General features: G+C 41.3%; 1 protein-coding gene across 26 annotated transcripts in view; it reads left to right on the top strand.

The window, feature by feature from the left end:
* Nucleotides 1-25,126, top strand: part of ADGRL3 (adhesion G protein-coupled receptor L3) — a 489,498-nt gene that overhangs the window by 215,274 nt on the left and 249,098 nt on the right. For 25 of the 26 annotated variants that reach the window (XR_010360855.1, XR_010360854.1, XM_064416867.1 and 22 more), the window contains 2 exons: nucleotides 11,255-11,275; nucleotides 12,003-12,216. Coding sequence is in view for 24 of the 26 variants with exons in the window: in XM_064416867.1 (XP_064272937.1) it covers nucleotides 11,255-11,275; nucleotides 12,003-12,216 (235 nt within the window). In the remaining 2 variants the exon portion in view is untranslated. The remainder of the gene's footprint in view (nucleotides 1-11,254; nucleotides 11,276-12,002; nucleotides 12,217-25,126) is intronic. The other variant, XM_064416855.1, reaches the window with a different exon arrangement.

Below are 25,126 nucleotides of genomic sequence, written 5' to 3' on the forward strand. Positions count from 1 at the left end.
TGTCGGTTTTTGGGGAGTCACTTTTTGTTTGTTTGTGGTTTTTGTTGGGTTTTTGTTTGGGTTTTTTTTTTTTGTCTGTGATCAACACAATCAATAAGGACTAATATTACAGTGCATCAAAAAGATTAGCTCAACAATAAACTTGTTCAGTGACCTTTTGTATTTTGCCCAGGTTTTTACCCCTTGAAAAACTGAGGGTTTTTTTGGTTTTGATTTTTTTGTTTTACCCTACACAGTTTGAGGAGCTTTATTACAGAATAACGGGAAACATTAGAAGAACAGTAGGTAGAAAAATCTGATTTATTTTATGAAGGTTTTTCCTTGTGCTCCAAAAATTCCCTTGGAGGGACAGTGGCAGCAGAATTCTTCCTCAAATATGAAAAGGGAGCACAAGATGATGGAAATATGTAACAATTTTATTCTTAGAAAAAGCAGAAAATTCTAAAAGTGAAATATAAATAACTCCAGAAGAACAATACTTGAAACAGGTACAAAAAGAAATGGATATTATAGATAGAAGAAAAAGTGCTTGAAATCGATCCTTTTTTAGATATAAGTCAGTTTCTATTTTGAAAGTGCACTTAAATGTACTGCAACATAATTACATTAGAAATTTAATTAATAATCTCCCAGAAAGTTTTCTGGAAACCTTTCTGTGGTGGTTTTTTTTTTTTTTTTCTGTTTTTTTTTTTCCCCTTTTCTCTTTCAACTTGAAAGAATCCTTCAAAATCCTTTAGGGGCAAACAGCACAGGGGATTTACCAAGTGCTAAGCAAGTACTTGGTTTTCCAAGACCCCTTTCTGCACCCTTCTGATGAGCATCCTCTGGTGTCACAGCAGAGCTGGGGCTTGAAAAAAGTCCTGCTCCCTCTGACACCTTATTTATAAGGGAAGGAGGAATGGACTCTTTCATCAGGTTATATTGTCAAAAATATTCCTTTGCCTTTGGGCCCACTATCTCTCTCTGATTAGACTGGGCAAATATATCCTGGTTTTTGCTGCCAGAGAGATCAGCAAAAGATTTACTTCTTTCATCTACCTCTTGAAGGAGGACAATTTGAAACAAGTCTAGTGATTGTGTTCAAAAAAAAAAGGCTAAAAAAGAAAGAGTCTTCCATCCATCACAGTTGTTTGCAGTGGTTTTCTCCTGAAGCAACTTAAATAATTTTTTTCAGCCATATTTTCATTGAACTGGTGAGCATTGTGCCCTTAAGTGTAGCATCTGCATCTATTCGTTACTCATGCTGCATGACTATCCTTTTGTGTGTCACAGTAGCTGCTGTTCCTAACCTGCACACATTTCTTCTTTTCCTTAACATGTCCTTTGGGGCACAGACCCTCATTTTGTTCAGTTGTGCACGTGGGTGTCTGCAAAGGAGCCCTACAGTTTCCCATAGAACAAGTAATGAATCGTGATACCCAGTGCTTTAGGGACTTCCATAAAGCAGGGCTGGCTTTCAACCAGTACGAGGTTGGTGTTTTGTTGTTGTTTTGTTGTTGTTTTTTTTTTTTTTTTTAATTATTACTATATTTTTAGGGATTTTTTTTTTAACTGATCACAGTGTCTCTGTGACTACTCACACTTGTTATTGGTGCTTTTAAAAATGCTTCTTAGGCTGTTGTTAAACACTCTGAGGGCTGGAATGGAAAATTATTAGAAACTTGTATCCTGGGTCACCTCCACAGCTGGTGGAGTGTGGGAGGGCAGGATTCAGGGTGTTTTATTGCAGATAAAAATGCAGTGAGGTGAATTTGGCCACACTGCTGTGCCCTGGCAGCTCCAATCTGCAATGGGAGTCCTGGTGGTACCACAGGGTAGCATCCCCTCCCTACTACAAAGCCCAGAAGCTCTCAGCTGTCCATATGACTTTTCTCAGAAAAGTTGATATGTCCAGGGCATTTCTGTGAGCCTACAGCTATATTTGCACAGGTTCTATTAGGTGGGAAAATAATGAGGCGCAGTGCTTGCTGTGAGCAGGTGGGCACAATAGGAAACTTCATCACTCAAGATTATAGTTGTGTTTCCTAGAAGCTGAACCATTTTCTGGAGGTAATTCATTAGTTTTAACGTTTTGCTACTTTCTACTGAGGAGAAAGGGATACTATGGACAAAAATATGTGAATTCCTTGAAAATCTGCTTTTATTTCAGGTATATTTCTATCTGGAGCAAGTGTGCATGTTTCAGTTCATTCCCCAAATTTAATTCTCCTACTGTTCTTTATTTTTAAGATTGAGGGGAAGTAAATAAAGTTGGCCACTATTCAGATGAATGTAAATGCTTCTGAAAAGCTCTTTGAAGCTGCTAGTAACTTCAAGGTGAAATCCTTGATATTTTGAGGTCAAAGGAGGAGGGGGAGTAAACGTCATAGAGTTTGGGGAGTCATGATTCAGAGGACTGCAAAGAATGGCTTGGCACAGCCTACTTGCAATTCTTGTTAGTGTATCAGCAAAAAATGGATCTTGGATCTCATGCTGGTGTTCCTGGCATGGAGCTCATATATGGCCTGCTGTGGAAAACCTCATCCAGCAGCTGGGGACTGGGTTATCTCGATAAATTACTCACAGGTCATCTACAGTAAGAAGCACCCATTGGTTTCCAAAAATTCAGTAGGGGACTGCAAATGTCATTTTGCCACGTAGAAAACTACGCTTGTCATTTTGTCTCTTTCGTATGCACCATGCCTTTCTAAAAGTTTAAGAAGTGCATATATATTTAAAAAAAATGGAATGCAATTCTGAGAAGTCAGGATCTTAAGGTAGTCTCAGACTTCTTTATAAAACTTGCACAGTTATGGCTAGTGGAAAGAACAAATTCCCTGTTGCTATTTATGGCAGAGACTCAAAGGAGCTGTGATGGCTAACACACAAAGAAAAATCAGTTATTAATGATCTATGATTTAGCCATATTACTTCCTTGAGTCTTTGAGGTCTGGGAAACTTCTTGTAAAATGAATGCTAAAGGTGTAATTTTTGGCCTTTGATGTAAAGCAGTTGGTTTAAATGGTAAATATTTGGGGCCCCAGACTTTTCTAAAGATATTTGAGTGACAGGCTCTAATACTTAGTTGGAAATTCTTTTTTGCCTGCCTGTCTTTTTCTCTGGACAGTTCTCTATGTTTCACATGGTTCTCCTTTCCAGGCAGTACAAACTCAAAAATAGATTTACTGCTCTGATAAACAAGTCTGTAAACAGCACAAAGTAATCTCCACTCTGCTGTTCATCATTTCTGTAATAATGCAGATATTTCTACAAGAGCTTTAATGTTCCCCTTCAGAGGCTTTTCAGGGAGCTGTAAATCAAAATTAAACTTTAACTTTGTGAAGGTATTTTTTGGTAGGAATCTATTATTTGCAGCTCTTCAGCAAAGCTCCAAATACATCCAACCTGTCTAATTTTCAACAGCCTTAAAAGAATTGCTGAACCTGCTGAGTTCACTGGTCTCTCATTGACTTCTTTGTTTTTTGGGGGTCTGTTAGTTGCTTTGGTGTGGTTTTATGTTCGGGGTTTCCCCCCTTCTCTTTTTCTCTCCCTCCCATTTTTTTCTCCTGTGGTGAGGTTAAAGTCAAATTTGGGCTCTGTTTCATCTTCAGTGGCAGATGGTCTCCAACTTTTGAGAATGCATTTGTGTCTTGGCCTCCTCCAGTTATCCTTGTCCTGCTTCCTGTAGCCCAGGGCTGCCACCTCCCAGTTCACAGTGGTACAAGATGCAGAAGAGCACTTGGGAAATATCCACCTAGGCCACCACTAAGTCCTGCTGAATCCCATTCTAATGGCAAACCTAAAATAGCTCTGCTGGTAACAGGAAAGCTATTCTAGCTTTGTTATTTTAGAAAGGGTAGGAATTTAAGCTAGTGTTTTAAATGGGAACAAAAACAAGCTGTAATTTTAAATGAACTTATTATATAATATGAAATCTGAAAATTATTAACAGATTCTTTTTACTTAATGTTCTTAGGCTAAACCCTTGATGCTCATTTATCTAACTGCCTCTATGATTATACCTGTTATGGTGGTTTATAAAAGTTTTTATATGAGATTAAAGATTAACCTTACTAATGGCTACAATTAAAACCTACACTGGAGTAATTTGAAATGGGGCAAATTATGTTATTACTCAAATCTCGCTTCACCACATTAATTTGTGCTGCATTAAATTTGAGATATCAAGGTTGTTCAGCAATGTCAAAGTCAATGCTTCTCTGATTTTGAGGTTTTTGGGGGTTTTTGTTGAAGGCCTATTTTAACAACAGTAACTTTGAGTTGGGTAAGAACTAAGTAGCATGCTTTTCCATACTAAGGACCCCAGTGAAATTTGTGGTGTGTGGATTTGTAAAAAGTCCCCGTGGCTCAGAACCTAATGTTTCTTTTATTGAGAATACAAATGTCTCAATGTTATGGATCATGATATAAAAGCCAGATATTTTAATAATGTCACTGTTAGGCTGGAGGGCAAGTTTTCTGTAAGGGTTGATTATAGAAATTACATAGCACAGTGCAAGGCTTTAAACTCTGACACTTTCCCTGTCTGTGCACAGCTTTCCTACACTTGAAAGGTAATTCATATGAAAGAAGCCTGTAAATTTAAAGAACATTTGTATCTAATGCGTGCCTTTCATCACAAATTAGATGAACCACTGCTAAGATACTTGGGAATAGATTTTTTTCCCTGTGATGGGGCCTAAATATTAATGCACTTGCATTCAGCATCCCCTTGGAGGCCACATTTTATTTGTCTGTTGTTCTCAACTTGTTGCTTGTGCTTTAATTAAATTCATTAAAGTGACATTTAGCTCAGGCTGGGACTGTGCTTCTGACCTCTGATTTGAAGGTAGGTCATCATGTTTTTTTGAAAATCACTCTAAATTCAGCTGCCCTTCCTTCTAAAACTCTTATGCTTTCTTCCTATGACCTGAGCTAACATTTTCTGAGCTGATTCAACTCTGTCAGCCAGCAGAATTCCCCCCCTTGCCTTCTTCCCCCCGCTGGTTTAGTTTCTTGGTGGATTATTGCCTTGTCCTGCCTCATGAAGGGGTGCAGCAAGCACAGAGCTGGAGGCACATCCAGCAGCAGAGCCATGGCTGGAGGTAGAGGGTTTGTCTTGGGGAGGAAGCAGGATCCCTTTTCCTTCCAACAACACTCTCCTGGCAGGTACATTACCCCGGAGCGCTGCCTCTTCAGCAGCATGGAGGTGGTGACCCTTGGTGACACCTTGCTCCGGTGTAGAGATCAGCTTCAGAGGTATTCACCTCCTTGAAAGGCAAGTTTGTTGCAGTTTCAGAGTTCCCCATCACTGACTAATGAGGCAGCAGCCTCAGAGTCCCAGAAGGTGGGAATGGAGAAGGAGAAAGAAGTGCAGTGATGCTGGTGCGCTGCTTCCTCCACAGGCCTGGTTTGGGTCTCCCTGGCTCAGGCTGTCTTCCACAGTGCCTCAGTCACCTCCTCCTGTCAAATTCCTCCACTCAGAGCTACATCTTGATTCTGTGATTTTGTTCTTTTATCACTTCATTTTCTTCTCTCCCAGGGCTTTGCAGTGACCGATTTCCCTTGTGAACACTCATCCCTGGGTGCAAATGCATCCACTTCACTGTTGTTGTCTTTTTATGGTAATCTTCCTCAGTACTCTTTGCCCTCTGCCTGTGAGTTTCTTTTTTCTTCTCTAGGAAGATACTGAGAGATTCTAAGGTAATCTAATGCTTCTTACTCATGAGGAAAGCTTCTCCATACTTTGAGTAAGGATTTGGGAATGTAAGGGTTGAGAGAATAAGGATATTTATCAGCTGAGTGTGGCAAAGAGATAAGGAGTATTGGTGCTATGAAGAGTGAGCAGTGGAGTTACCCCAGGAAGTAGCTGTCTGGTGCTTAATCCTCTGGCTGCTGTCCCTGGGCTTTTTGGGCATCTAGAGGGTGGTGGAAAGAGCTAGTTGTTCGTCCATCACTGCTTTGAGATCTTGTATGCCTAGAAATGCAGAAAGAGATCTGCCATGGAAATAAAAGGTGCTTTCGATGAGGCTTAAGCATGGAGGTGTTCAGTTTAGGACTTGGCTAGGTTTTGGAGTTTTTTGTGCTCCTGTTTGTATCCATAGTTATGTCACCTTGGAAAAGTAACTGATTGTGTGTGAATTTTGGCCGTCCCTACAGAAATTCATCTCTCTGTTTGCTACAACCTTCTGTGAATTCTTTTAATTGTGGGGGAGGGCATCAGATATAAACTTAGAGATGAGCATCTCTTCTATTTTCACTCAGAGAAGCTGGGAGCAGATCCCTAGCAGGTGCCCCTTGTGTGTTATAATGGAGATAGAATAAGCAATTTATGGAACCATAAGATAGTTGACCTCAACCTCCACATAAACAGCACAGGGAAGTTTATGAGGATTTTCTAGTTTTTAGCTTTTCTTTGGTTGCTTTGGCTGGGGTGTTGCCCAGCCTTCTCTTTCTCTTCTGGTTTTTTGGGTTTTTTTTGTATACTCCGTCCCAACATGTAAAAAGATGCTCTTTCACTTTGTGAAGTCTGTTCATAGCTGGCTGTTTGCTGGCTAAGGGGGATTAAGGTGAAGGTGACCAAACGAAAGTTGCAAATTGCTTTTGATATCATCTATAAAATAAGAAAGCCTGAGACGATCTAGGAGGATGTGGGTATTTGATTCATGTGGGGAAAACAAAGCTGGAGCCACATGCTTCACTTTCTGAGGATGCATCTAATTCTCTTCTTTCTTTCCATGGCAGATTTTAGAGTGCTTAATGGGGGAGATAAGATCCTGTTCCCATTTTGATAGATGAGACAGCATTCAGCTGAGACACATAGGGGTGATCTGGGAGTGGGGACCAGGACTGTCCAGCCTTGCATGCTGATGGCTTCAGCTGTTTGGCCACACTGGCTGCTGCCTTCAGTCTTCAATTCTTCCCCGGGGGAGCTGGATATGGATGTTGCAGGCATTTGCTGCAATGTCTTGGCACCAGCCTTTGTCTGTAGGATGAACCTTTCTTTAACCCCACTGCAGGCTGAGAGTAGAAGAAAGGCTTTTCCACCCTGTCTCTCTCTATAAAAGACACTGTGGGGTTTTTTTTTCTTTTTTTTTTTTTCTTTTTTAATTGTCAGCAGCTGTAGAGAAATTGGGGGAGAAGGAATGATATTTCCATATTTGTATATTAATCATAAGATTTCAGAGAACTTTGGACCAAGCAATGTATTTTAAACTTGTCAGAACTTTGTTGATATTTGTGAAAATACTGGGAGGTGGGGGTACTGGTTGCTTGAGAAATGTTTGTTGTCACCATCTTTAACTCAAGGTTTTGCTTTCTACTAGTATTGCTCTTCAGATCAGAGGCCAGGCATAATTTGGATTAAGGAAAAGAGAGACAGAGAAGAAATACTGAGCAATGTCTGGATGCAAACAGTTTATGCACTAAGGAGACTTTATATCCTAATAGGGAAAAGTAGGGCCCTGGTTTAGAAAAGCACTTCAGAATGTGGAGTGAGCCCTACAAAGCCCATTGACTCCTTGACTGAAAGGGATTTCCTCTCCCGCCCACACCTGAGTAGGCTTGAGAATAAGAGGAGGGGGACTTTTTTATTATTACTTTTTTTTTTTTTTCCCCCACAGAGACAAGGTGAACTGTTGGAGTATTAAATACTGCAAAATTACAAACACAGAAGCATTCTTCCAAATTACTAGGAAATCTCTTCCCCCAGCATGCTCTGTTTGCACTTGGGAACAGTAAGTCAGATACTTAGCTGGGCAGACCAAATCATATACAGAGCTTGTGAAAATAATTATCTCTACAATTCCAGCTTTTGTTTCATGGCCCTTAAATATGCACTGGATTTTCACTCTGAAAATTCTGAGCCAGAACATGATTTTGCTGGGAAAATTGCATATAAAACCTAATTAAAAGCATCAACCCACACTTTTCTTTTAAAAGTACATCTACTACCATCATGCCTCTAAATGTAACAGAGCTCAACAAGTCTCTAGCAGCCAAGGAAACACATAATTTAAAGGCTATTTCGGCATTTGATTAAGCACACAGTGATAACTACAAGCCCGTGCCCTGCAGGCATGACAAGAGGCAATTATGTTCTGAGGTCAAAAGCGAGGGGGAGAAAAAGCACAAGATTTTGATGACTTACTTAATTTTCCAGCTTCTGAAATTAGCAGAGACAAAGGAGTTCTAAATCGCCCAGATAAAATCCCGTCATTATCTGTTGCCTTTTCACCCTCTGCTCTCACTTTGCCCTGCAGAAGCTCAGGAGGAATATTTTCCACCAAATGGCTGCACTTAAAAAACTCGAGTTGGCACACATTTAAACGTTGAAGAATTTGAAAAACACTCTTTTAAAGTTCTCTATTTAGATGGCTGTCTGCACATAGGATCCTGGAAAAGGACACCTGTTTTTCAAAGTAGTGAGCAGCCATCAGCTCCCCTTGACTTCAAGCCAGCAATTAGGTCACTTATTTGGGAGATTAAATAAGGAACTCAATGAGAGACTGTGAAGATAGGGAGCTGCTCAAAGAAGAGAGAAGTGTATTAATGAATTAATACAATCGTGCTGTGTATTTCACAGATGGGCTTTGATGTATCTTGTTTCACAGCAAAAAGCAAAACATCTTTGCTCCTTACAGGAAAACCAGTAAAAATGATTAAGTAAGATTATCGTATAGGGGCATAACAACAAAAAAAATGTGTTTACAAGGAGATAAACAGCCAGGCTCTAATCTCCCTTTGGAGTATTTATTGCAGATACTGAAGTAGAAAAAAAAGCCATGGAAAGCAAATGATTTGGTGGTCAATGGCAGGATGGAAAACATGTGCCTATTGCTTTAGGAGAAAGCATGATAAGAGATCATGCTGTATTACAATACTCAGCTGCTTCTAGTTTTTCCAGGGTGTTAAATTTTTTATGCTTTTTATCCAGAAAATAAATGTAAATGTTGACTCCATGATACCACAGGGTAAGTCTGTAAGTGAAAGCTGTCCTTCTTAGAGCAAGCAGTCGATTATGTGAAAGGCAAAAAGCTGAATTCTAGGAAGTTTAAAGCTGAATCTAGAAACGTTTGCATCTTTTTTGCAGAGTAGAACATGTGCTGTTATTTTGGGGAAGGGGTGTTCAGCTTTGGTTTGGGCTGTTTAAGGGGCATCCTTGGAACTGATATGCATCCAGTTTTAGTAGATCAATGCTGTAAAGTCTCATGTACAGCAGACAGACCCATAATACTAGAAATGTGTTCTCATTTGAGGTAGAGAAATATCTTGAATGGCTTTGTAAATTGCTGTTAGTAATTCTTAATGTCTTATTTCCAGCATAACATAAGGTTAGCTGCATTTGTACAGTATTGCTGTTTGACAGATACACCAGGTTGTATGAGTGAATTCTCACACATTTAATTTTTTGTGATTTTAAGCAGGGTTTTCCTCAGCCCTCGCGTGTTCAATTGATACAGACGAGCTACTAAAAAAACACCCCAAAACATAGGAATTAAGAGCAAAAATATACTTTCTGAATCGTGTGGCTCAGAGGTTTTGTATTCTGTAGTGGGAACTGTAAAAAGTAAAGTAGTATTACCAACTCTCTTTGCCCTTTGTATAGCCTGTGTTAACCTTCCAGAGGAAAAAATCCAAATTGCCCAAGGACTGGGCAAAACCATAGCTCCAAACAGCTAATATTGCCTATAAAACCTCATTTTGTCATATTTTTGGCAGTTAACAGGAGTCATCTAAGCACATGGCAGGAGGAGGGAGGGCCCTTGGCCTCAGCATTCTGCCAAAAGCTGCTAGAAACCTTCTGCCTCCCATGTCACCAATCTGCTCAGGTTTAGCACAGAACAGGCTTGAGAGGAGAGCTCACCACAGCTCTTTTCCAAAATCAGAATCCTGGCATCAGAAGTTTTTTGGTCAGCACTGGCCTTCTGCCATAGTCCAGTGTTTGACAGAGCAGAGCCTGCTGCAGGCTTCTGTAGACAGACCACTGTAAGCAAACTTAATACCTCTTGAAGTTGTATTTAGGGCAGGCTAAAATTGCTGAGCTGTGCTGACTCTGCCTTTCTGGCTGGCTTATCTCTTCTGTCAAATGTTGTCTCTAACATTGTCCCATCCTTCCTCCACTCTGCTCCACCTGACTAGTGGTATCAAGCCAAGGGTAAGAATGAGGCAGTGTACCTTAGAGGTTCACGCTTCTCCTCCTTATTTTCTTCCTCTTGTAAGAGGAGAAGCTGGTGGCAGAGAGAATTTATTGCATTGCACAAATGTATGGTGCAATATGAGCCCAGGGCAAAACCGTTTCTCCAGTCTCAGGGAAGGAAGACATCTCAAGTGATCCAAACCCTAAAGCTGTGCTAATTGTGCAAGCTATTATTCAAGAATAAGCACACGTCTGTCTTGGGAGTTTGGCAATTAGTCCGCAACTCTGGCACACCAGGGAGGGTCTGATATCAAAGTAATCCCTGCAGATTTGCAGAAATTGGAATCTGAGAATCTGTCCAGTGATAAATAAATGAGACAACTGACAATAATGGAAGGATTCATGGAAGTCAGTGTGTTGGACTGCTGCCTGACAGACAGGGAAGCCTTGATATAGTCAAATGGTATTCTGAAAATTTTCCATAAGCAAACTTGGTGTGCATGTACCATGGAGAAGTTTTATGGAACAAACCAGCAGAACACTGGGTGAGATTTTTGGTTTAGGGGGAGGGTATTTTGGTGCTTTTATAATGGGGCCTGGAGGAAAGGGAGTTGCTGAAAGATCCCTGGTATCAGATGGGCCACGGATATAGTGGAGGCTTAAACCTCTCACCATCACATAGAGACAGGCTTGGGTTGTCTGAGTTTTGTGGTTGGAAGTGTACAAATGTAGCTTGGAGGACACATCATCCCTGTAACTGGAAACCTTTATGGTTCCTTTCATTCTTGTGGAATAAAGGAGGAAAGGAGTTAGCTTTTATTTCAGGTTGTGACTGGTGTGCTAGGCTGGGAAACAAGTTCCTAGCATCACCATGGATTTCCCATGAGATCTTCTGGAAGCTGCAAAACCCTTCTGCGGCTGAGTTGAGAAAGACAATGTGTAGCTACTTCATGTGGATATTTGGGGATTAATATATTCACGTTCGTCAAGCTGTTTAAGATCTTTGGATCAAAGAGCCTGTAAAGATGGGAAATACAATTGCTTGTTGTCAAGTGGCATTGTTTACTAATACTTTAGGGCTTTGTTTTCAAGGCATCTCAAAGTGTGTTTCTTTTTTTTTTCTTTTGCAAACTGTAGCCTGGATTTCTTTTAAAACAGGTAAGACTTCTGAGAGCTCTTTAATTTCACAAGCATTTGCCAGCTATTTGACCATCTAGGCAGATCCAATGCAAAGCTAAGATTGAACTTAAATCATCTGGTGTCCCATAAATTGGCCTTTCCATGGAAAGTATCACTGCAGGGCCCAAACTTTGGGATGGTTGCCAGAACCTGCAGGCCATCCCCTGGCATGCTGCAGGCATGCAACAAAAGCCATTAGGATCACTTTTTCCAAGGTGTAAGAAAAGGACCAGGAGCAATACAGATGTTATTACATCTGCTGTAGGACAGGTGCAATCTTGCTGAGCAGGTGGGATCCTGGTTCTTGGATTGCTTGTTGTCATAAAATTTTCTTTGCTGTTCAAGTACAACACAGGACTATAATTTTGTATATCAAAGCAAACTAGTTTTTCACCTGGTAAGTAGAAATAATAACAATGCCATAGTTGCTATGTTTCAATAAGGGGTTTCTAAAGCCCTATATAAAAGGGATCTATAGCTTATTTTTAAAATGAGAAAATCAAGTCACTGAGTGGAGAAGTGATTTTTCTGGGCAGCCAGCAAGCCAGCGACCAGACCCCGTTTCTGCAGATCTTATCTGAATGGTTCTGAAACTATCTCAGCACAGCATATGGGTAAAGCCTTCTGCTGAACGTGATTCCGCTTTTAATTTTAGCCTCGGTGTGGAAAGCCAGTGTTGACTGTGTTTCTGTGTTAATCCTTGCAGCTTTCAGCCGTGCCCCAGTGCCCATGGCTGTGGTCCGAAGGGAGCTGTCCTGCGAGAGTTACCCCATCGAGCTGCGCTGCCCGGGAACAGATGTTATCATGATCGAAAGTGCCAACTACGGCAGGACTGATGATAAAATCTGTGACTCTGATCCTGCTCAGATGGAGAATATCCGCTGTTATCTGCCAGATGCCTATAAGATTATGACTCAAAGGTATAGTGCTTAATATTCTTTGTTTGCTGACTGTCGGTTTTTTAATCCGGAGTGTACACACCAGTTTGTGTGTGTGTTTGCATGAGAAAATGCAGGTGCTTAGTCTGGATGTGTGCGCGCAGAATTACAGCTATCGTTGCTAAACTGTGGGTTTAACTGAGTTGGTTTAGCATCACACAATATAAATAACATTTCCTGTAAGTACTGCTCATCAGTCATCTTGATTCTCACTGCGTCCCAGTTTTCCCTCTGAAATACCTAAATATCAAGGCTCTAAATGAATGTAAAAGTGCAATCTTTCTCAAAATGCATATTCACTAGTTCTTGTGCTGTGTTCAAACAGTAATCTCCTTGAAACAATCAATATTTTGTGTTCAGAATAACATTTACAGTTTTCAAAACACAAAGAGGGATCTGCATCCTTCCTTGTGTTGCCAGGCTTCGTTTTAGGGGAGATCTGCATTTCTTGTCAAGCATTGGTATTCTCATTGATGAATTGCTGAATTTCTGTATAATAACTGTAGCAGTTAAGTGTGGCTGGTGCATTTGGTAATGGTAACTGAGATACAGTCAGACATGTAGTCAGACTCCTGTCTTACTTGCAGAGCCGGGGCCTAACAGTTTATTCCAACACAGAGGTGTCTTGGTTGTGAAAAGCCTTTTAAATGTTGCTGAATTTTTAAGGATATTTTCTGGCACAAATGGTGTTGTGGGAAGGATTCATAAGTCACAGCTCTTGACATGTAATTGAATTCAGTAATACATTCCTAATGCATGAAAAATTACTTAGTGCATTTGACTGTTAATTAGTAATAGAGATTAGTATTTCAAGGTATTAATAGTGGCATTGGCATAGGCAAAGTGTTGCTAATTGATGTCATGACAACATGTGTTTGGGTCCTAACAGTGACCTCATGGCTTAAAGCAGTGCAGGGTTTTAATGGAGCATCTTGCTGTTGTTTGCTGTGAAATGCTTTTCACTAAAATGGACTGGTGTGAGCAGCATGAGTTTCAGCTGTGTTTCACATCCTAACTGCTATTTTTGACTTCCCTTTGGAAACTGCTCCATGTCGAGTATTTAGGTCTCAAAATGTTGAGGAGTCTCATGACAAATGTGCCCACTGCTGCATGTGGTTCGTCTAAGACCATTCTTTAAGTGGGACCTCCTTGGGTAGCTGGTCAAGTTCTGGTTTATAGGGTTGTGCCAGTTACATTTTCGAGAGAAGTGGGAAGGGTAACAACATGCCATCAGCCAGTCCCTTGGATTCCGTGCGGTTTTAGTGGAATTACTGTAATTCTCCTGTTCAGGTTGTTAGTGGCTTCAAGCAGAAACCCTTAATCCTCTGCATATTGGCAGAATAAAGCCGTGTCATCCCCTTTGTGGCCTGTTACAGAGTACAAAGAATTAATATTTTTATATATATATATATATATATGTATATATATATATATTTATTGGTGTCCTCTAGGCCACAGCTCCTGAGCCAAATGCAGAGCTTTGCAACCTTCTGGTCAGTCCCTGCATGTAGCAAGTCTGCAATAAACATTGGCCCTTGGGTCAGGGAGGGCACACAATTGTCTTGTGTACCCCTGGCACTGCAATGAAAATGTCTGGTGATTACTCACCTCCAGGTATCATCAGTGCAGGCTTGAATGGCTTAGCAGAGTTAGCAGGGAAGCTCATTTCTGTAGCAAAATATCTGTGTTCTTCCATTTGGACAGCAGAAAGTGGTGCTGAAGAGGATGGACATTGAAGGGAGGAAAAGATCTGCAGTCCTATTATTGGTTACTATTGAGCTTCTTGAAAATAAATATAGCCTGATGTTAAAAGACAGGTAAAAAAGGAGAAAATATTCTACTTTGCATTTTTGTCAGTCTCATTTCTTTTTTTGTCTCCATTAATTCAAAGAGTTGAAACAATTTAAAAATAAAGCCATTAAAATGAAATATGTTCTTAAGATGCAAACCAGTCTGTCAGTTCACAGCTCTGAGTACACTTTACAGCTGAGCCTCTGAAAAAAGTAGTTTAAAAGGAAAATTGTGACAGCCTAGTAGTTGTGGCACTAACTGTGGCATTTTCTTCTGAAAACCTCTACCTTCAGAATTAATCAATCTAGCAGTATTTGGGTGGGTTTGCAGATGAATGCAGGCTCTAACACAGTGAGCTTGTCTTTGCAAATGCTGCAGGGTGGGGGAGCAGCTGCTGGGAACTGAAGATTGTCGTGACAGTGAAACCTGCATGGTGATTGAATCTGTGCGTGGAAAGAAAAGTGGTATGAGCACTTACTGGAGTAAGTTGTCTCACTACTGGCAAATTTTAATCAGCAACACTGCACAGCCAACTCAAAACTCATTGCAGCGTAGCTGTGGGGAGGGAGAGAGGGAAAGATGGGAAGGAAAGTGTGTGTGAGACAGAGGTGGTGTTAGTGTGTGAGCTGAGGCTGTGACTGAGCAGATTTATGGTAGATATTAGTGACTGCTCCCCCAGCCCACCCCCACCAAAGAAAACCTGAAAAAAACACCAACAAAATCCCAACAGCCTGAGCTAACATGTTCCTTTCTTCTGTACACTTATATAAATTAATTTTTGCAGACTACATGAGGTTATTTTGAAAGGGAAAGACATAAATCTTACAGTGTGTTTGTGGAGCCCCCTAAGCAGAGGGAACACAAGGAGTCCCTGCTGCAAGTATTGCCCTGAAACTATCTACAATCTTGGGAGTATTGCTTGAAGTAAAGGACATTTAAAGAGCTTGTAGGGAGCTATTTTATAGGATGTTAAATCTCTGAGGCCTATTTTAGGTTTTTCTTTTTTATTTTTTTAAATTTTGCCAGCTCCTCCTTCAAACATCCAAGCAGCTGTTGTCGTAACAGCTCAGAAAATGTGTTTTATGAACTGGACTTTTTCTGATGTGATTAGGAAAAAACTGTATTTTGTAGCACATTTGCTTTGGAGAAACATTTTTGCAAGGCCTGTAACAATTAATTAAATTTTAACCATGCCCACTGTAAATTGTGTGCACTGTACCAAGGGAGACTTCCTATGCCCTCTCTTGAGTCACAAAATTTACATATCATCCGTTCCAATAGCCAGGGTTCTCTGTGAGCAATAGGGGAAAGTGGCCTCCTATTCTTGTAAGAGTTACCTTTGTTTTTTTAGTGTTAACACAGTTTAGTATATTAGAAGCATCCTAAAGGAAAAAGGGAAAAAAATATCTTTTGGTGTGCTCTCTTGAATTTCCTGTTGATGGTTTTCACCAAGGAAGCATCCTGGGTTGAAAGCAAGGGACGGAAGAAGAGAGGATCAGGTTTTTGCATGTGTGTTCACAGAACTTTGTGCTGTCAGTACCACCTTTGCATTTAACTTTGAAGTTTGGAACATTCTTTTCCATAGACTTGAACCTCTAATGTTGAAAAGGGCGGGGGAGAGTGAAGTCCAAGTAGGAGCAGTAGGAAGTACATGGCATGTAGGTACACATACACAAAGCTCTTTGATTTTTTGCCCTAAAGGCAAGAGCAAAGCTTTCCTTTTGCTTTTTGGATCCTTGTCTACCCCAACCATTGTCTGCCACTCTTAATCTGGAGGAAGGGAAGGAAGGATGGAATAATGAGGCAAGATGACAAAACCAGCAGGCAGAGCAGAAGAGACAGGAGAAATGTTCACAGGTCTCAGCAGCTTTTCTCAAGATCAAAGCAAAATTCTTTCTGCCCTAGAAGATGTGGAAGACTCTTGCTGGGGAACTCTCATCTCTCTCAACAACCAGGGGAACTTAATTTGCAAAGTAGGCAGTGTTTGCCTTTCGCCACAGCAGAGCCATGCAGAGCTCTTGTATGTTGCTCTTTACCACTTCTGGCTTGGGGATGAGGGCTGCTGAAAGCTGCTCAGCTATCTCCTCGCTTTTCCCCTGAAGGGAGGCACAGCTGGGAGGTACTAGATGTCCTGCTGGGCCTGCAGTAGCTTAGCTGAGCTCATTTCCTTTAGGTTTCAGTCTGATCTGCATGGCTTGTCCCTGTGGTTTCGGTGTTGACATCACTGATGAAGATTGCAGGTCAAGACTTAAAAGGAAAAAAAAAAATAGAAAAAGTGCAAGACTGCAGGAATGTATGACTGTGGTCAGCTGCTCTTAGATTTCCCTTTAGTTTCATCAGAAGGTCTAATCTTTTTATGTGAGAAGGGCACTCACAATTCTCTTGATAGTTGGAGGGATGGTAGCAGGCACTTTGCACAGCATAGGGGAGAATAAATAAATTGAATGAAGCAGCTTGCATTACACTGCAAAGATTTTTCATCTCCTGAAGGGCTATTTTGCTAATGTTTTTGGTTGATGACCTGAAAAATGCAGGAGTCTGAAATGAGTGCCATTATTATTGTAATAATATTGCATCTCATGGCGTGCTATTATTGATGTTATCATCTCCTGTGATTTTCAAGACACTTCTCAAATGTCAGTGATCTGCACTTGCATTGCGAAATAAAGAGGTAGGATTACCTGTATTTTACAGATAGGATCATTCACGTTGGTCATTCATAAAATGGCTGCTGGTTTTGAACAGACTAGTTTTGGGATGTTCTTGTAGAGTCATGTATATTAAGTAGCTTCTTGCAGTGCTTGTGGGAAGGTGCAGAGGACAGGAGAGCTGCAGCCTGGAGGCTCTGTACTGACAAGGCTATCAGCAGAACTCGAGAGCATGGCTTCAGCTGAACTGTGTCAGGCTCTACACAATTAAAGGCATATTTCTTAGAAAACAGCCCCCTGCTTAGATGCTGTCATCACCTCTGACTCAGATACTGAATGCCCTATTTGGGAGGAACCCCCCACCACCCTCCTCTGCATCCTGAGCGCATTTTGCTAGGACTGCCAAGATACTACTCATTTTTCTAAATTTGTTACCACACAGATGGCATGAGAAGTACATTTCTGAAGGACTGAGATGCTGCAATGGGAAGCTAGGCTTTCTGGGAAGCCTAAGTCTGGCGCTTTGAGATCTCCACGTGAAAAGCATCAATATGGAAAAATACTAATGTTTCAGTTAGATACTTTTTATAACCAACAGAAATCAGTGGGAAATAGTGAAACTCATGTTCCCTGGATTCTGATTTTAAAGGTTAGAAAGCAAGCCTCACCACTTAGTTAAACCATCTATTTTCTCACCATGTGGAAAAATTTTAAAATGAAGGGAATTCTGTTAATCTCACCTGAAACTTGACCCTGGGACAAGGGTCCATACCATATTACTAAGGCAGGGAAAAAAATCAAAAATAACCAAACAACAGCAGTAAGTCCTAGTGGGGTTTTGTGAACTGGGCTGTTGAATCACTCTAAAATAGGTTGCTACTTCCCAGCCTACATAGTCTTAATTTATTCTACCTCGTCTTTTCCTGAAAATGATGTTGGAGTAAATTCTTAAAGTGACAGCCCCTTGGAATTGCTCTGGTACCCTAGGAAATCAGGGTTTGCCAGCTGAAACCTCTCAGATGATTGCAGCTGCCATGGTAACAGATGAGGAGGAGGCAGTAGCTTCTGAAGGTAATTAGGTTCCAAACCATGGAAGGCTCTGTAGATCAGAAATAGTGCTTTAGGCCTCCCTGGGTACCAATTGGTAGCGGTGGCCAGCTATAAAACACCACACTTACAATAAATAAATGAGTAGATGGTTGTATTGTGCTGTGGCTGTTGCGTTTTGGTTGCTTTTAGCATGTGACTCCAGCACACTGAAAATCCAGACTTGAGAAAGCAATGTGCAACCAGCAGCTCCTGTGGCCAAAGGGGAAGGCCTCCTTGATATGGGCATGCTGGAGAAATGAATCTTTGCTGTTCTGTAACTTTCAGTTTTTCCAGCTATTTCACTTTTTTTTCTTTCCAGTTTTTCCCTGGCCTTAACTGACAAAGAGAAGACACAGTATAATCTCTTGGGTAAATCATATCTTGAGGTGGCCTCAGAATCTCTGAACACATGATGTGCTGAAAATCCAGGTTTATTACTGCATCCATTACTTAACTAGTGTGAAAGTGGCCACCTCCAGCCTGTCAGAGGGAAGGAGCCAGCCAGCCCTTGGCAGCCTTTCACGTGTAGCTTTTGCCAGTGGGAGAAGACCTACGTGAAACATACTCCTGTCATCTGTTTTTTTTCTGAGTGTTTGAGGCTTGTTGAGAGCAGCAGCTCAATTGTTGACGTGGGAGGAAGGGTTGAGCAAGGGTGGATGTGTTGCTGGCAGCACAGTCCTGAATCCACAAGAAGGGTGCTCAGGGAAGATGCAGCTTTAGGCTCTTGGGTGTTGTTCTCTGCTTTGGCTGAAACGGGTTTTGTAAGCGTAATCTGAAGTGCCCAAAGAGCAAAGTTTAAAGCCAGGCATCTGCAGGCTTCCTGTGGCACCTCCTGTCCATTACCTAAGTTGCTGAAGTGATAAACATCAAAGATGCTTTTGCTCTGTCTTCCTACATCTTCCATTCACCCAAATGTGGCAGACGTGTGAGGCTGTCACAGGAATTGGCCTTCACATGCTTGGTCTTCTTGTCACGAGGCTTAAATCTATACAAAGCATTGCAATATCGTCTGTAAGGTTTGTTCAGGCTAAGTGGACTTATACTATCTTAAGATAACAAAGCAAAAGTTTCTTTTGATTAGAAAGATATGTGCACACTTCTTCTCTGGTTGGTTTTCTGCTTAGGAATAATGTCTGAAGGGCTGTGAGGTAAGATGGCTTTGAAGTAATGCATCTATATCACTTTCTTTTGCTTCTTTCTTTCTTCATGTACAAAAAGAGCTCAGTTAGTCTGTGCCTGAGGTCGAAATTGGGTTTATACACAGGGGATTGTCTATTCTCTAGGACATTTCAAAGCTTTCATTCAGCACACTTTTGACTGCATCGTTTGTGGAATCTTTGGAGCTTGAACTCCATATTCCGTTCCAAGACGTGTAAAACCAGCACTGGCTTATACCACACCCTCTGCGTGTGTGCCTGGGATTTCTGTGCCTCTCTGCAGGGCTGGAAGTGCTCCCTGCAGACCTCCCTCACCTTTGCAGGCTTGCAATTTGGCATCCACAGTGTGGCTGTGCATTTTGTGTGATCACTCTGCTGATACCAAATGCAAACAGGCAGAAGATGTCCATTAGACACAAACAATTTACTTGCCAGCATCAAAAATAGGGGCTTATGCAGGCAACGTTCCTGGATGATCAGTTCAGTGTGGTCCTTAAATTTAGGTGTGGTTTTGTTACAGGGATAAACTGAAGTTTATTTCAACCCCTTTGGGAAAAAGAGGGAAGGAATTGCAGTTACTGGAAGCTGTGACCCAAGAACAGGTTTTGCTGCCCATTGTAATTCAGGAGAAGGATTTTATGTATCAGTAAGTGGAGTGCATAAGAAATGCCAGGCCACATTTGTGATGTAAAGAAAGGGCAGGATATGGAATTTGATTAGAGCCATCTTCTATGCATTATGTATAAGATAATACATTGGTGTCAGTTATATTGAGTAGAAGCCTTAATTCAGCTTGAGTCCTGCTGACATCGTAAACTGGGAGACAGGGAGTGGTTTATGGGCAGTAGTGGAGTCTCCAGACTGAATTATGGCCTCAGCATCCAGTCTGTTACCGAGAGTTGCAGCTGGTAGCAGGCAGTATATTACATGCTTTTACCCAGAGTAGGGCTGGTGACAAGGAAGGGAAAAACTTTATCACAGACACACTGTGAGAAATGGAAGACTGAGTTATGGGCAAGTCAACAACAGAGAACTATAAAACTAATGCAAGAGAAGGAGGGAGGATTTTGAGCTGGCCAAAAGGAAGGATGCCAGAATGGGAATAGTTTCCCCACGCAGTCACTGGTTTGCCCCTGTGCCTGCTGTCCTGTCTCCCTCAGGGCAGGATGTGGTATCCCACAGTGGGCAGGGACTATTTCTGCCACTCCCATGCCATTTTTTTTTGTTTTTGATCCCTCAGAGATTGCCTTTCACCCCAACACCCAAGATTTTTTAGTATCATTTCTAGATTTTCAGCCATAATTGTAATTGTGTATTTTTGCTGTCTGTGTAAATGGTCAAATCCTTTCTGAGTCTCGAAGTCCCTGGTCATGGTGACTTACAGGAGCTCTAAGTCCAGCAGGATAATAGCTTCCTGTGTCAAAAATTAATGTTAGGTCTTAATTTCTTTTCCATCCTTTCTCATTGGAGGAAGAGGCATCCAAGCCATCCTTGGAGACAGAGGCATCCAAGCTACCTTTGCCATTTCTGCTCCTTAGCTTGTATTCATTTGTCATATGGCTTCTAACCTTTCTGTTCTCCAAGGGAGAACGTGATGATCTTTCAAATATTTCTTCTTGTGGGAGTTGGTATGGATTTTTGTTACAAGTGTGTGAAGGTTCTTGTTGTTCTCCCTGAATACCTTTCATTTTTAAGCAAACCCAAAAGGACAGAAGAGGGAGAAAAAAATTGTGATAAATTTGAGAGTTTGAGGTCATTTCTCTCTATAAAGCCTGCTTCTGCTCTTCCTTTTCCCAAGTGGCTTTGAATTACACAGAATGTCCCTTTTGACTCGAGTATTACATCCACACAAATACAATTGCATCGTTCCCCAAAAGGCCTGCTCTGCTCCTAATAAATTATTAGCTCTCTTGGTTGCCTGGAACAGATTGTTCCACTTAAATGATTACAGTGGTGCCAGCTAGTACTGATAGGGAAGGTCTGGTTCTTGATACTAGCAAATGAGTGGAGTAAAATATCAGTGTTCATTAGGTTGGAGGGAGCAGGGCTAGTTCTGGCAAAAGAATAGTACTTGTTACAGACATCCAGGGTCTTAGTCACACACAGTGGAGCACTATAACCTTGTCACAGATGTTGGTGGACTGGAAGTGTGCTCAGGTTGGTATCTCAGATGATTTTCTCATGGGTCGTGGAAAATTTCACATACAAATGCAGATGAGTAATTATCATCACTGATATTTCAGGGAGAAAAGAAAACATCTTAAAAAAACCCCAAGCCTGCCAGTGTCAGAAATGTATCTCAACACCATTTTTAATTACTGGCAAGGTTGCCGAGAGCTGAAGACAGGTATCTAATATCCAAGACGCCTTAAAAAGACCCCGAACCCCTTAATGATACATACAGACAAACAGTATAGGTCACCTTCAATGCAGTGGATTAGTCAGAGCTCTGGAAAATCAATTTTGTTTGATTAGCTGCACTTGTAGCTAGCTGGAAAGAGTTAAGGCCAGGCACCAAACAGTGCAGGGTGGTGTCTGTCGTGGTGGGCTGCAGTCCAGAGAGCACTTTGGTGCCTGTGTAGCCGTGCATGTAGCAAGAGCTGTCTGAAGTCAGCATGGAGGTAGAAGCCTTCCAGGAAATCTCTGCGCAGAGAGAGAGGTCTCTCCTCATTTTTGTGGCCTGGATGGCATCCAGGTGGTAAAAGCACCCAAGTGGTTCACCTCACCAAATCACTGGAAGTCAAGGGCATCTCATCCACCTCCTACTTTGCTGCAGACCACATGGGTTGGTGTGCCAAGCACCGTCATCACTACTTCCCCGTGTCTATTGATTGTGGGGGGGGAAGCCTTCTATGCCGAAGGGATACTGGAGTTGTAAACACTTAAAAACCAAAAGTAGTCCATAAAATAGAGCAAAGGGAGAGAAAGAGGATGGAGGTTTTGTTGTATAGTGCTTAAAAGGCACTTTGTTGCATCAGCTAACAGCTTCAATGCCAGCTGACACAGTGTGCCCCAAAGATGTTTTTTATCAGGAAACTTTGGTTTGGTGTAGAATCCTTCTATAGATAAAGTATCCTTCAGAATGACCCAGGCATTTTGTGCTTGTGCTGACAATAGATGAAATAAATTCCTTTATTCCTTTCTCCATAGTTTAAATTTTAAAGGTTTAAAAGCACCCATTGCAGCCAGGAGCCTGACTCCCACTGAACTGGCATGAGTCCTGAGGTCTCAATGTCCAGAAATTTCTTTTCAAAATGGAAGTTCACTCTTAAATGGCTCTAGTGCCTTTTAATATTTTGCTCATGATCTAATTTGGATCTTAAGTATACCAATTTGGAAACAGCCTGCCTGACATCAAGCTATGAGTTTTTAAACTCATATGGTTTAATAAGATTAACTTGCTGCAGTTCTGATACAGTCTTCAGTGAAAGCTTATTCAAATTAAGAATCAGTCAGAGGGGAAGTAGCCTCAAGCATAAAGTAGGAATGAGGTGGTGCCAAAAATCAGGGCTCCGAGAGGCTTTGTTGTTTCAGACTTTCTGCTGAGAGCAGAAACCTTTACTGCCAAATTAATGCACTAAGAGGGGAGGGGGAAAAAAACATAATTAAGAGATTAAAACCCAATATTCCCTTTTTCAGCTGTCATCTTTGGAGATGTACACAAATATGCACCCATAGAAATGGATACATAGTTCAATTTTTTATTTTGTTTTTGAGACTCCAGAATATGTATTAAAATATGTTGGAACTCTCTTACACGTCTGCTTGAATTATGGAGAATAATTCACAAAGTACAGCAGGGCCACTAAAATTAATGAATAAATAAGTGAGTTTGAAGAGTATGCCTGCCAAATCTGTGTTTTGGGGCTCTTCTGCATAAAATAATTAATTCATGTATTTTAATCATGTTAGTTTCTTCCAGTGTTTGCTTGCATTTCAGCAGCAGACTGTCTCCACCAAGAATTTACTTTCCTCAGTGTTGGTATGGGGAGTCCTGATTGCATAACCTCTTTTAACCCAAGGTTACATATTAATCTCCTTCCTCCCAGGGGGACACCCTCAAGTTTGTTAAATACTGTGTGATTTCCAAATGTGCACCATGTTGATAACATGTATATGGAATCGGGGCCCTTCTGGTTCTGATTTGAATTCTGAACATGTTGAACATTTTTTCTTCTTCCATGAAGAGGAAAACTCTCAGCAGAGTTTCCATGCATAATTTCATTCCACTGTTTCAGCAGCAATAATGCAGCTGTGAAAGAGGAATGTGAAATCAAGAGCATACCACTTTTTGAATATCACAAATTTTATTAGGGGCCTTACCAGGAAGGAAGAAATCTGTAGGACAGATTGGTCACAGTCCAGTGTTGCTCAGCAAGAAGAGAAACAAAGCTGCAGTGCCTGTGGTGCTAATTTGATGTTTTGTTTAGCATTGGCTACAGGAATGGCTGAAGGGCTTTAGCTGTGAGTATGAGGCCCTGAACTAAACACTGGGTAATTCTGAAATCCCTGTGCTGTGAGAGGAGCCATCATCAATTGTTGGTGGTCCATGGGAGGGCTTAACTAGAACCAAATCGTACAAAAATGTGTTGACCACACAGGAAAATAAAAAAAAAAAAAAGACACTGACATTTGCAGGGGTATGTCTTTTGTAAGGGATATGGAAACGTGCCTGTCTTCTGTGGCATTTAGAAATACACTGAAAACAAAGGTGGTGGCCTGCTGGAGTTGGTTGCCATATGGCATAGGTTGGTTGTCTTTATCTGGCTAAAGCTATGGCAGTGATGGTTAACTTGCAAAAGAAAGAGTAGCCGGAATGTTTTCTTCCTGGAGAAGTGTACAAAGTCTAGTTTGGTTACATGAAGTGTTTCTCCGTGCTTCCTTCCCTCTCCCAGATGGCTATTGGCAAAATAGACAGGATACAGTATGATGTTTTAAGCGTATGCATTTCTTTAATGTGCAACATTTGGCATGTTTGTATATACATCTAGAGTGACTGCATATATGTAGAGGAGGATGTGCATATGAGAAAGTACAGCAACATGTGCACAGAAAAATAGCAAACGACAGACTTTTTTAAAGAGAAAACAGCACAATTCTTGTCTTGCACTTGCACAAAAAACAGAGCTGATTTGATATTGAGAAGGAAGCAGAAGCAACACAAAGTCTCCTCAGAGCTGATACCAGGAGCTGGTAACATCCACAAGACCCCAAAGGTATTGCAGCAGACTAGCAAATCCAGATTGTATTATGATGTAGATGTTGGTCATTTGGGTTTCTTCAAAACTGCAAAGAAACCAAGAAAGTTGTGCTGCCCTGGATATCTGTTAAGCCCATGTTTCTATGCCACATATCATGCTGAAAAATTGCAGTCTTAATATCCCACACAGGTGTCATGACTTCCAGCTTGGCACCTCCAAACTTTTATGACTGCTGATCAATGAACTCACACTGTGACTGTGCATCCCACTTCTGCCCACTGTGTGTAAGACCATAGTGGGCAAATGGGGTCCAAGGGAGCTGGCTTTGCAACATGCCCAAGAATTTAGCTTTTGACTTCCAGCTGCTTAATTTTTTCCTTCTTGCCCAAGCTTTTCATTTGATTATAATCTCATTATAATCTTGTTATTTGGCATCAGAGATAGCTGCAACTGTTGCTTTAATTCTTTCCATTTTCTCCTGGCTTTACTTTCTGCTGGACTTCTTTCTTCCTAGGCACTTCTCAGCATACTTTTGCTCCCAGGTGATCACTGTGTTTTCTCTGTGAAAACTGTGCTACTGTTGCTTATTTCTAAGTAATCCTTATGACTTTTTTTTTAAAATATGGTTACAGGGACTATTATTAGGCTGTGTGGAGGTGTAGGTCCTGTACTGCCGTGGAGTGAAGTCAGAGTGCCCTGATTTGGAGGTGCTCAGGATCTGCTGTGCTCCAAACAGCCTTTGTGTGGCTGCACCAGCAAGTGCCTCCCATGGGGACAGCGCCCCCAGGGAGAGCAGTCCCTGTTTGCAGTGTCTTCCTACTGCCAGCATTATGTGAGGAAGCAGGTGGGTAGGTAAAATCCTCTTTGCTTGTCCTCTTTTGGCACTGAAGAGGAAATCTGTATTTTGCTGGGGAGCATCATACAGCTGGGATTTCTTTGATGATGCATGGTCAGCTGGTATGGAATTAAGTTAATATTTTACAGTGCCTTTGTTCTTTGACTGTGT

The sequence above is a fragment of the Passer domesticus genome, chromosome 4, assembly GCF_036417665.1.
Source record: "Passer domesticus isolate bPasDom1 chromosome 4, bPasDom1.hap1, whole genome shotgun sequence".
In the NCBI taxonomy this organism is placed as follows: Eukaryota; Metazoa; Chordata; class Aves; order Passeriformes; family Passeridae; genus Passer; species Passer domesticus.